Source organism: Venturia canescens, chromosome 3 (assembly GCF_019457755.1).
Source record: "Venturia canescens isolate UGA chromosome 3, ASM1945775v1, whole genome shotgun sequence".
NCBI classification, from domain to species: Eukaryota; Metazoa; Arthropoda; class Insecta; order Hymenoptera; family Ichneumonidae; genus Venturia; species Venturia canescens.
In genome coordinates this window covers 13,626,629-13,638,393 of record NC_057423.1, presented here as the reverse complement: position 1 = coordinate 13,638,393, position 11,765 = coordinate 13,626,629, and the positions used below count along the sequence as shown (strand labels likewise).

General features: G+C 34.7%; 3 protein-coding genes and 1 long non-coding RNA gene across 6 annotated transcripts; 2 read left to right on the top strand and 2 right to left on the bottom strand.

Moving 5' to 3' along the window:
• Positions 1-138: 138 nt before the first annotated feature.
• Positions 139-3,849, top strand: ND-39 (NADH:ubiquinone oxidoreductase subunit 39). The gene is made up of 7 exons (XM_043413679.1): positions 139-331; positions 1,570-1,802; positions 1,873-2,166; positions 2,449-2,618; positions 2,694-2,822; positions 2,881-3,070; positions 3,560-3,849. The coding sequence occupies exons 1-7, from the start codon at positions 277-279 to the stop codon at positions 3,743-3,745; spliced, it is 1,257 nt and encodes a 418-aa protein (XP_043269614.1). The 5' UTR covers positions 139-276; the 3' UTR covers positions 3,746-3,849.
• On the bottom strand, positions 3,836-5,905 carry LOC122407466 (uncharacterized). 2 transcript variants are annotated; one of them, XM_043413697.1, is made up of 3 exons: positions 5,742-5,905; positions 4,950-5,333; positions 3,836-4,362 (listed from the first exon to the last, which is right to left on the bottom strand). In XM_043413697.1, exons 2-3 carry the CDS (start codon positions 5,327-5,329, stop codon positions 4,122-4,124), a joined length of 621 nt encoding a protein of 206 aa, XP_043269632.1. In that variant the 5' UTR covers positions 5,330-5,333; positions 5,742-5,905; the 3' UTR covers positions 3,836-4,121. The 2 variants fall into 2 exon arrangements, with proteins under 2 accessions (XP_043269632.1, XP_043269633.1); XM_043413698.1 differs by lacking the exon at positions 5,742-5,905 and adding an exon at positions 5,467-5,708.
• Positions 5,906-6,231: 326 nt separating this feature from the next.
• On the top strand, positions 6,232-7,942 carry LOC122407463 (serine/arginine-rich splicing factor 4-like). Of its 2 annotated transcripts, none has more exons than XM_043413692.1 (3): positions 6,232-6,527; positions 6,625-6,714; positions 6,984-7,942. In XM_043413692.1, the coding sequence occupies exons 1-3, from the start codon at positions 6,467-6,469 to the stop codon at positions 7,685-7,687; spliced, it is 855 nt and encodes a 284-aa protein (XP_043269627.1). In that variant the 5' UTR covers positions 6,232-6,466; the 3' UTR covers positions 7,688-7,942. The 2 variants fall into 2 exon arrangements, with proteins under 2 accessions (XP_043269627.1, XP_043269628.1); XM_043413693.1 differs by having other exon boundaries at positions 6,235-6,527; positions 6,652-6,714.
• Positions 7,943-10,097: 2,155 nt separating this feature from the next.
• On the bottom strand, positions 10,098-10,548 carry LOC122407467 (uncharacterized). The gene is made up of 2 exons (XR_006260206.1): positions 10,410-10,548; positions 10,098-10,289 (listed from the first exon to the last, which is right to left on the bottom strand). It is a non-coding gene; the product is annotated as an uncharacterized lncRNA (long non-coding RNA).
• Between the last annotated feature and the right edge of the window lie 1,217 nt (positions 10,549-11,765).

Genomic DNA, 11,765 nt, shown 5'->3' with positions numbered 1-11,765 from the left:
TTCGAATAAAAACATGACCGAATAAAGAACGAGGTGGAGAAAAAGAATAATAGCGCGAGCAAAACTGAACAGAGCGCCACTCAAATTTCTGTAGTTTCAGTGGCCGCTTTGGAAAACTAAGTGGAACTTTTTATCTGTAAATTCTTCTCTAGTCTTCTTTGGATCAGCTGTTGTTCATCCTCCGGAGTGAAGGCTCCTAAGGAGATTCTTCATTTCGTTAATTCGGTTTTCACAAAAGTTACAAAAAATCATCCGTCATAAAATAAACAATAAACAATGGCCGTCGTAGCTCGAGCTTCGGTCGTTTCGACAAATTGTCTTCGAGCGACTCGTAAGAATTTTTTAACATATCGTGTCTATAGAACCCCGAACATTTCACTCAGAATGTTGTTGCCAATTCGCGGGTTGTAAACGATATTATATAATGTACAAGCAAGAAATTGACGGAAAATTTCTGAAATTAGTTTATTCTTTTATTTGTGCACGCTTCTTATGGAACCCATTTTTCTAGGACTTTGCTATAAATATGTTGGTGACATATGTGAATTTTTTGGCATGCTGAATCCATGGTCTGTTTTCTGCAAGCTAGTAACTTACATTTTCCCGTTGATTTTTCAATTTTTAATTGCTTCTTTCGAATCGCTGTCAACCATGAATTAAATTATCAAAAATAACCCAGAAATGTGAAAATGAACTTGAAAATATTGCTCTGTTATTAAACACCAGTCTACTTTTCAAGTATGAAAAAGGGCATTGTAAGATAAATTTCCAATAATTCCTCAATAACAATTTACAGTCTAATCCTTTGGATTTGACTAAATTTGTTGCAAATTCATATACCAATACTATTCGCGTTATTTAATTTTGATTAAAACAATATGAAAAGCAAGATTATAAGAAAAAAATTTGAGATGCCTTTCATTAAATTCTTTTATATGTGATTGCTGTGATAAATTCATGTTTTCCACATAGAAAATTTCTTACCCAATATGGAACTTTCCCTAAAATTTTGGAGTGTATTGTAGACTATTTTCATACATTTTTAAAACTAAAAAATTCAATCCATTTACAATCATAAGCAAGCAATCTTACAAGCAAAAAATATTTTCATAACGACGCTAAAGTTTGCAACATTGGAGTCAAACGAATTAAATGAAAAATAAAATGTAATTCACCAATTTTTTATTTCATGTAATTATTAGTGTAGGTTGAAAAACTACAAATTGTGATTTCAGTAGGGAAAAAAATTGTAGAATTACTGAAATTTCTGGAGAGTTTTTTTTAAATCATTTCGTTGAACTCCAATGTTGCTAACTTCAACATTATTTTTCATACACAATTGAAAAGCATTGTAAAAGTACTCATAGATATAGCTGCAAAACAAAAATAATATAAACTATTTGTAACAAAATATTAACAATTATTATTAACAATTAATGGTTCAAAATTAGAAAAAAAAATAATGTAAATTATTGTTTATATTTAAAATATTGATAAAAAAAGATTGGAATTCCAAAAAGTTTTAATATTTATAATTGTCCTAAAATGTTTAAATTAATGTGATTTCAGAGCGGCTAGAATCAAAGAATGGTGGCAGTTTTTCAGTGGTGCTATTCTCCACAAATAATCGCAAGTATTCGAGCAATCCATCTCCACACGTAATCGAAGCTCCGAGCACTGTGAGCTTGAAAAGAGGAACCGGGGGTCGGAGCTCTTTTAACGGAATAACATGCACAGTTTTCGGAGCTACCGGTTTTTTGGGCACATACGTGTGCAATCGGTTAGGCAAGATCGGAACCCAGGTAAGGAATGGAACAGGTGTTTTCGACTGCTCCTGTTTGGAAAGATTGGAAGATTGAGTTCTGTTTTCAGATGATTCTCCCACACAGATGTGATCCATATTACACTTTGAGGCTGAAATTATGTGGAGATTTGGGCCAAGTTCTATTTCATCCTTTCCATTTACGAGACGAAGATTCCATCATGGAGTGCATCAAATACTCGAACGTTGTTATTAATATGATCGGATGTGAGTGGGAAACAAGAAACTTCAGTTATCACGACGTAAACGTTGAAGGAGCCAGACGTCTTGCGAGGCTCTGTAAAAAAGCGAATGTTCCACGATTCGTTCACTTATCGTGTCTCAATGCCAATCCAAAACCAAAAGTAAGTATGAGTGTTGTACATTTGTTGATATTTTTTGCGAGTCTTCTGTTCTTTTACTTTTGTCCTACTGATATTCCAGTTCCTGAAATCCCTGAACAATCGTTGAAAGTTTTGCCCTCAGCCATTCGTCCCTAAAGCCCTTGACACTTTTGCATAATGGAACAATTTGTGGAAATTCATCGTCGGAACAGGTCGCTAAATGTTTATTTTAGGTCATTAGAAAATTCATGAAAATTGAACTCCTATCGATCAATGAGATTTAACATGAATTGAATTTCCTAGCCGATCATGCTAAAAAATGGTTCAGGATATTTGAAGTCCAAATGGGAAGGTGAATGCGCCGTGAGGGAAGAATTTCCAGAAGCAACTATAATCAGGCCTGCAGATATTTATGGCCAGGAAGATCGCTCCTTCATTAATGTTTACTGTGATGCGTGGCGTCGTCACTTTAGGTGAGAGCCAAATTCCGTGTTTACACAATTTCTGCCTCCACGTCCTCTCTGAGACTGCGTTTGGCTGAATTCCAGGGGTATTCCACTGTGGAACAAGGGAGAAACGACTGAGAAACAGCCAATATGGGCTGGCGATGTTGCTGCAGGAATCGCTGCTGTTGTCAAGGACCCGAAAACTGCTGGACAGATTTATCAATTTGTCGGGTGAGTTGACGTTTCGATATTTTCTTCCATTTTTTTATGACTTTACACATTTTTCTAGACCCAAGCGATATCAGCTCTCCGAGTTGATTGATTGGATCGCCAGAATGCAGAGGCGTGAATCCGTTGAATGGGGCCATCGCCGGCTGGAGTTAAAGCACACACCCTTGTTCCACTTCAAGATCTTTGTCACTCAGGCTTGTAGAACCAAAGCTCCATTTGCGTCTCTTCATTGGGAATGCCTAGAATCGGTATGCATTCACCTATCAAATTGAAGCTCTTAAATTTGGAAGTTGAACGGGCTTTTATTCTATTATTTGAAAAAATATATTCTGAATCAGAAAGATGAATTATTGGCACTTGGGGAAAATCAAGGAGTACCCTGATCTTCTCAGTGTAAAATGTTGCACGTATGCTATAACAAACGTCTTTTACGAAAATACATCAGTTTCAATTTTAAATTCGTCATAAGGGCATAAATGAATTGAATATCGATCTTTTTCTAGCATGTTAGTAAATGCTTTCGCGTTTGAAAAAAATTCAGATAATTAGCTTGCCATTTACAATTACTATCCAGGAAATTATTTTATAGATCAAAAAATATTTTTAAGAATTTCTTAGATTTTTCAATCCTTTTCTATTGACATATTTAGTTTCCTCGTAAATATCCGTTATTCACAAGATTCAGAAAGTAAAACCGTTTCAAGCAGACTGAAGTCTCACAACAAAATTCTTTTCAGGCACACACAAGCGATGTAGTCGTAAAGGGTATTCCAACTCTTGAAGATTTGGGTATCCAGCCAACAGCGATGGAATCCAGAATGCCCTGGGAAGTTCGGGCCCGGAAGTCCGAAGCTCATTACATGGAACAACTTGGAGAGTTTGATGAGCCAGCACTTCCAAAGACGATTCCTCTCATGCAATGAATCGGTCACAATTGTATCGTTTGTGTCGAAAATTGTCGACTTGGCGTAACTAGCCGATGAATGTCGATAATAGTAATAAACAGTCGTTAATAATTTTTTGTAAATTCGTTTGTTCTTTATGTAACACGTTGTTTTCATCTTGATAGGGAGAAAATATGCTATTGCAAAAGACAAATAAAAATGTTGTTGGTTAGGGAACACGGTTTGCTTGGAACAAAATCGATAAATCCAGATCAACGATTGTTTTATAAAATAGAAAAAAAAAATATCACAGGAATAAACGATTTGAGAAACTGTATTTATCGGCTTTTGTTCCCTTTTTCTGTATCGTTGATTATTAGTGAGAAATAACAGCTCTTGAGAAAATATACAGCGCTCAATCCTGATCAGGACCAATGATTCTTCGAGATTCCAGTTTACTCATCGGTGGATAACACTGTAGAGCGAGCTTTCTTCTATTGAGTGTTCCCAAATAACCCACGACATCGTTCTCAGCTGCTGGCCAAACTTCATTGTGCACTTCATCCATTAAGCTTTTCAATTTTAATAAAGTTTCTTCTGAAATTTCCATTCGTGGATTACCCAATATAATCCGATGGAGGTAGTCGTAGACTTGGCTGAAAATATTTACAATCAGTTATTGCAAGTGGTAATAATTTTCTAGTCATTGACTTTGATTTTGAACAAAACTACTGTGAGACAGTTAAAAACCAATGTTCCAACAAATAATCATATAAAAAAAAAGACAGATTACAATAAGTTTCAGTCTACTGAGAATTTAGGGTGAAGAAAAATCATAAAGTATCTGAGTAGTCCGAAAAAAACTATCAGAAATTGAGAAACTCTATTGATGATATAAAAACAATGGGGGAATTTCGTTTTGTTGTGGGTTCAATGAATTCATTGATTTTTGACTAAGAATGAGATTCTTTCATAGAACACTCTTAATTCTGAATTTTCTATCTTAAAAAATAAATCAAACGACAAATCATTCATAAATTTTTGATGGAATGGATAAGGCATCTCACAAATGTAGTTCTTTAGCCACTAATTTAATGAAAATTAAAATAGTTGAAAACTGAGCATATAACATTGTTAAAAAGATATTTCAACTTTTAGTATACACGCCAAATTAGAAGCAGTTGTATTTATATTTTTTCTCTGTAAAATGATCTCAATGATAAAACAGAAACAAACATTTTACCCAAAGTCAAAACCATTGCTCTCCTCTGGAGGCGGATGTTTCTCGAACATTGATATTAATTTGAAAGCTTGAGCAATCGGCGAACTTGTATCATCAAACATTCCTGAATTGAGCCAAGTTTCAAGAGTAGTGCAAGGCAAAGAGCTTGACTTCACTCTTGCTTTTTGCATAATTTTATGGATGATTAATTTAATTGAAGTTGGAGATTTATTGTTCATCATAGCGGCTATTCCAGTTATATCCGTGTGTCCATATTGTTTGATAGCTCTTAATAGATTTTTTTTATCCTCGACGGTCCATTTATTTGGATGTTTCTGCTGAATTCTGGTCAAGTCTGGATCATTACGTTTTTTTTTCTTTCTGCTAGGGCGAGTACTCATTTTTCTGGGAAATTATGTAACTCACGTTAATTTTATCTCCCATATTTCAATGCAAATAAACATCGATTGAAGAGATAGAAATTTTTTTATAAGTTTTTTTTATTTGAAAAAAGAAATCAATGTGAAAAAAAGGTTACCATGTAAGAGGGAAGTTTACATTTGAATATTAATTAATTGAGGTTAAGTTGATTTGAATATTAAAAAATCGTGATTCGCTTCTTAAATAATTAAAAAATTCATGTTTTTAAGAAGTCGAATTCACTTGGCATACGTGCTTGATACATTACTGAAAAAACGATTTTTGCTTCACGAAAATTAAGGTCAATAAATTTGGTATAAATATAAATTCTTCATCTACTGTAGAATATTGTATTTAAATTTCATCACAAGTAGAACATTTCGAAACAATTACCACAGTTTTAATATTCCTGTTTTGCGAAACTTTTCATTTGTAGTGTTTTTGATTACAACGAAAAAGCGTGAGCGTAAATAAATTTAATTGTCCGACCTTCGCGAATGGCGCTTCTTATTTTGAACTGGTGCGAACGAACTAGTCAACTTGCAAGGATGTCGATCCTGCGAAACTCGATCGAGATGGTAGATTTTTGTCGTGAGAAATTCGATCTTGAAAACCATGAATATATCGAATGATTATGAATTCATCTATTATAAAATAACGATACACTCTTAACTCTTCTAAATGTCCTGTAAAAATACACTGGAAAAATTGACTTTCTTATTCATGTAAAAAAAAATTGAATTATCAAATAAAATGACGCGTCTGTGACTGAAATAAAGGTTAAACACCAGCAGTAAATTAAAAAGAATAAGTATTCCAGAAATCTATATCTTCAAATTTGTGCAGAACTTATCGATTTGTTTACAAAACTCGTTAGTTCGATGCGTTCGATGGTCGACGACCTTCACCAATCAAAGAGGAATCGAACCAATCGAGAGAGGGAAATATCCCAAATGTTTATATCGCTATCTTTTATGACCTCGACCAAACACACAACGTTTTCGATTCGCTGTCAGTTGAGTTATTTGGTCTTCGTTCATCTTTCAATCTAGTAATCGTTTAACGTGATTTCTCTAACAAAGACCTTCGGTAATAAGAAAAAAACCACATTAAGTATTATGTTCGAAAATAGAAAATGCATCGGTCACGCGGTTGGGGGTGCTGTTGTTGGAGTTGCCGGTAATTTTTATATCTGCCACATAAATAACGAAGCAAAATTATTCGATTGCTCACGAGTCTGTTGACAGCATATAATGACAAAGGATTTTATTTCAAGTGTTTTATACTTTTGGGCTTTTCGTAGTGGGAATGGCGATACAAAAGTTTTTGTCTCCGAATTCTTCGCAGCGGGTGACACCGACCGCAGGTTCGTGTCGTTCGTGTCATTTACATATGTGGCGTCAGTATCGCTGTGTCAGCGATGTCGATGTGAATGAAAACTGGATATCATGAAAATCAATTGCAAATAAGACAAATTTTTAGAGCAACTAAAATAAATATAACTTCACAAATTGTGACGTTAAAAAAAGTTTACGATTTTTTTCTTTTTTTTCATCGAAAGTACAATTTTATTGGAAATATCAAATATACATGGCTTTTATTGAATCACTAGAAATTTTTATTCGTAATTTTCAGAAAAATCGAGATCGAGAGGTTGTGGTTGTGGAAAAAAACGTTCGAAGAGCGAACATTTGGAAATTCCGAAGAATCAGGAGAAGCATAAAAATCGTCGTTCCTGTTCAAAAAGTCCATGCGAAAAACCAAAATCCCTGCAGCCAATGACCTGCCATTCGAGGGCATCGTTAAATTCTTCGGACCAATCGAGCTCTAAATCAGAATCAAAATATTCTTCGACTTGCTCGCAAAAAATGTCACATTGTTCAAAATATGGCGAAAAAGTTAAAACGGAAAAATCGCCCAAAGTGTTGATCGACCGGTGTTCAAACAGTGAAGAGAGTTCGAAATTTTCGTCAAACATCTCAACCGACTATTTGCCATTGAAATGGGAAAAGCATCAAGATTCATCTCCAACTTGTTCAGTTTCGCGTAACAAAAGTGAAAAATCGTCGCACACAAAATCGTTAGAAAGTAAACATTTTTCCAAAATTATAACACCCGTGAAAGTTTCGGAAAACAGTGATTCAGAATCGAGAAAAATCTCGACGTTGAATGTCGAAAAATCGGAGAGCGCGATTGCAACGCGTGGCAGTTTTGACCACGAACAGAGTTCCGATTTCACTCGCACGATGGCAACTGTGGATGGCCCGGAATTTCTAACTCTCCCGAATTTCGACGAACCTGAAGTCGCGACTTCTACAAAATATGTCAAAACACTGTGAAAATAATTTTGTTGTAACTTTCATTGTTGAATTTTCGACATTCTTATTCCTCATGCAACTTGATTTTGGGTTTTGTATTAATAAATTGATGATTGAATATTTTTTTGAAAGACCTTGAAAAATCATTCGAAATTGGCTCTTCTCCTCGCTTGTGTCCGTTGTATTGGACCCGAGTAGTCCAGCCATTTTTTCGATAGATTGTTTCGTAATAATCCGAGTTGTATTTTAGCAATAAAAAATTATTATAAATTCAAACAATTGATTTTTTGAGTTACTTTTTTGGAATGCGCTCTACCGAAAAAAGTTTGAAATAAAAGTTGTTCGTCATAAAGTTCTCTATGAAAAAGGTCCCATACAAAAATGAGCCAACATTGTTAGTTAAGCGGTTAATTGCAAAGTGAACATTTCTATTTTATTTTTGCGACTGCAATCGATTTTTTAAAGTCCTTTTTCGAAACTTTATTTGAAACGTTGCTGAATCATCACGTGAACCGTTGGAGAACCTCAACAACTCAAAATTGTACCGGGCTCATAAACTTTTCGACCATCAATCGTTATTTTCGCCTATCCCAGTCCCCTCTCTGTTCCCTTGAATCAACTCCACATTCGGAGAGACACGACAAAGTAATTCAGCACCGGCATTATATTTCAAAACCAAGCACATTTAATTATTTTTTTTTGAAATAATAATCTACTGCGTGCGTTTTTCAGTCCACTTCAAAAGTAAACGTCAAAGTACAGCAGCAAAACTTTCTTCGTAAATTTCGTGTTGGCACGGAATAATTGATCACTTCGAAAAGCACGCGTTAACATTCTGCAATTTTTGTGAATGTTGAAAAAAATGGAATCCTCTCTGACCAGTTTTAATGTATGTATTGATATTATTAGAAAAACGTTTAGTGATGTTTCAATTAAAATTCTGTGGCACAATTTTCTTCGGTTTTAGTTTTATTTTATCTTTTATTTATTTCATTTTATTTTATTTCATACTTTTTTCTACGCAATAACATATTTTCTTTTCGAATTCCGATTGCACGAATACCAATCTTCAAAACCCCTTAATATTATGCCCCAACAAATAATTATACTTGTCAATAAAATTTCAGCTTTGGATCAATTTTTGAATGACTTTTGTTGTTTAATTAAAAAAATGGATTTCACTGATTAATTTAAAAATAGATTTTATTGATCGAGTTTTTAAATGAATTTTATTGATAAATTTTCTAATTTCACGAAAATACGAACACATTGTTTCAAAATATCAGGGAATGTTTCGGCGCTCGAGTCACTCGTGTTATTATTTTGACTCCTTCCTCGTCGGCCTCGTCCTGTAACAATCCCGACTTATTTCTTTGGTCCGCAGTTTGTATCGAGCTTCGATTCAAATCACTCGTTAATTCAAGCATCACATTATTGCTGTTAAGTTTATAGAACACTAGGAATTTTATTTTTTTTCCTCATTCACATCGTTAGGAACTTGACTTTTGCCAACAAATAAATAGTTGAAAATACTGTGAAAAAAAAATACTTCGATTGGAAAATGCAAGCGGTTACGATTCTCGCGCCTGCACTCGCTCCGCTGGCTGGTAAGTCCATTTCAGTAATTGTTCACAAAATGTGCGTACTTTTTTCACTACTTTTAAGAAAACACAGTTTTTTCGAACATTTCCGGTCGAAAAAAGTGTAAATTTGTGAATGCAGGTTATTTAAAATATTCGAGAATATTCGACTATTTTGTTTTCCTTGTATTTTTATTCACAGTCAAACTCATCGATAAATACATTTTCGATGAAAACGGGCAGCGAAGGATGCCAAAAATTATCCATGTGCCAGCTCCACCACAGTACATTTGTTGTTGTGGACGATCGAGTACGTATTTTGTTTTTTTCGAACGTGGAAATTGAAAATATAAATACAAGTATGAATTCACTTTCATCATCGAAATTCACCGGAGAATTGAACGATTTTCTTCATCTTTATCAGCTGACGAATATAACACCGAAACTCAAACCTGTAGTACCTGCGGTCCAACGAAATCCTCGCATTACCGACCGAGTCGACTGTGTTTACCAACAAAATCAACAGTGCGATCTTCGTCCACAAGCAGCGCTTTTGGTATCTGAAATATTTTTTTTTTCTGAATTTTAAGAGGACGGATCAGTCGGTATATCGCAACTATGAGTGTGAGAGAGATAGTTGCAAATTTCGAAATCGAAATTCTTTTACACAATTTGATCGATTAAAAAAAGGCTCTGTCAGTCGATTTTTACCATCGTTCTTCGTAGGCTGACAGAGCCTTTTTTTAATCGATCAAACTGTGTCAAAGAATTTCGATTTCGAAAATTCCAAGTGAGGTTACCGACTGATCCATCCAAATTGTTCGACATAATCGTAAATAAAGTACATCGAAACGTAATTTTTAGCCACTTTATTCGAAAATTTCAAAGCTCTGGAGTGGTAATCACTCTTTACACACGCAGTGCGAAAAATGTGAACCAGATTTCGATCGTTTCACAAATTTTCAGTAAATTTCTTTTCATTTTGATCTGAATTTTTCCCCAGAAATTCGATAATTTTCGGTTGACTTTGTCGTTTACGTTGCCTGTAAAATATCCATATCCAATCCATTTTTGTGATAGAATATTCCATTGTTTCTACGTTTATAGATACGAACGCATGGATATTTTTTCAGAAAATGAGAAAATTAAATCTTCAAACTCACGCATACGGACGCACAGTGACAGCAAAATGATATCGTCGATTAGTGCCGATTCCCGGTATAGTAACGAGGACACTCTCGCAGTTCTCGCTCGTAATTTGAAGCAACAAATTTCGAATCGCCATTGTAAGTTTGCCTCAAATTGGTTAAACGTACAAATCGGTATGCATGACAGATATCAAGTCAGGAGTAAATTTGAACTTCTATTTCAGCTGAAAAGCAAACGTTATCGCATTATTATCCAAAACCGTCAACGATCGAGCGATCATCTTCGAAAGCGAAAACCAGCAGTTCTGCTTCGTCATCGAATTGTGGTTCGAGGAAAGTTTGCAGCAAAAGTGTCTCAGACTCGATTCAGGGATCGTCACGAAAGCGTAATCAACACAGCTCTGACGGTTGCAGAGTTTTGAAAAAATACTGAATCTTATTGAATTTTGCGTGATGAAATTTCAATATATTTCATCTCGTCATCGATGAACATAATTCTTATTTCATTCTGAACTGTGTACAACGTAGAAAGTAAAAAATTACTGAGAAACATCACTGCGCAGGTCGCAAAGTGGACTCACGATAAAAGTGAGGTTATCAATTCAATCTTGGATTTTTTTCTATTTTACACGTGAATAATTCATATTTTTATAATGCAATCGATGGATCATGTTAATTTTTTGTTTGATTTATAAAAAAACGTGCATTTTCGTAACAGAGAAATAATCTTTAATAAAGAATTCTATTTTACAAAGCATTGTAATTTCCAATGCACTAATTCTATTTTATAATCAACCTTCGAAATGGATGCGATGTTAAAATTCGTCAGGTAAAGACGACTGAGCCGAAATTCGAAGTTTTTCGAGAGTCGATCGATTTTTTAAACTTTCTCGTAGGCTTTTCGATTATTTTCTAGATTGCTGTAAACATTTGCATACCTACATTACTTTCGACGATGATGAGTCGTGTCTCAACGTTACTTTAAACACCATTGAAACTTTTGGACGATTCCAATCATGGTAAAAAATAAAAATTTCCCGCGCTTATGTCGCGTGTCGATTTCCTCAATTCTCGAGCTCAATTGGCTATTGAATTAGAGTTAGTTCGCATGCGCACCGAGAGCTCGGTATGTTCTTGGAAAGCTGTGGAGTGCATCAAAACGAATAAAAATTAAGTTGCGAATTGCAAAAATTATCAAAAAATGGTGTCGCCTTTTTTATTCTTTATCAATACCACGATCAAGCGCGATAACTTTTTACGCGGTTAAGAAGTTTTCCTCGAGAGTGAGCGAAGAAACTCGGTGCTAAGAGATCAAAAAATATTGGTCGTTGAGCGTCCCCGATGTCATTGACTCGAAAATAAGTGTCAAAA

What these genes read in the sequence shown, in the direction of transcription:
- LOC122407463 (XM_043413692.1), top strand. Translation starts at nt 6,467, where the DNA reads ATGTTCGAAAATAGAAAATGCATCGGTCACGCGGTTGGGGGTGCTGTT. An exon ending in TGCTGTTGTTGGAGTTGCCG is followed by an intron (nt 6,528 to 6,624) that starts GTAATTTTTATA and finishes TTTTATTTCAAG; the next exon opens with TGTTTTATACTTTTGGGCTT. An exon ending in GCGGGTGACACCGACCGCAG is followed by an intron (nt 6,715 to 6,983) that starts GTTCGTGTCGTT and finishes CGTAATTTTCAG; the next exon opens with AAAAATCGAGATCGAGAGGT.
- LOC122407466 (XM_043413697.1), bottom strand. Translation starts at nt 5,329, where the DNA reads ATGAGTACTCGCCCTAGCAGAAAGAAAAAAAAACGTAATGATCCAGAC. An exon ending in AGCAATGGTTTTGACTTTGG is followed by an intron (nt 4,363 to 4,949) that starts GTAAAATGTTTG and finishes AAATATTTTCAG; the next exon opens with CCAAGTCTACGACTACCTCC.
- ND-39 (XM_043413679.1), top strand. Translation starts at nt 277, where the DNA reads ATGGCCGTCGTAGCTCGAGCTTCGGTCGTTTCGACAAATTGTCTTCGA. An exon ending in AAATTGTCTTCGAGCGACTC is followed by an intron (nt 332 to 1,569) that starts GTAAGAATTTTT and finishes ATGTGATTTCAG; the next exon opens with AGCGGCTAGAATCAAAGAAT. An exon ending in TAGGCAAGATCGGAACCCAG is followed by an intron (nt 1,803 to 1,872) that starts GTAAGGAATGGA and finishes TTCTGTTTTCAG; the next exon opens with ATGATTCTCCCACACAGATG.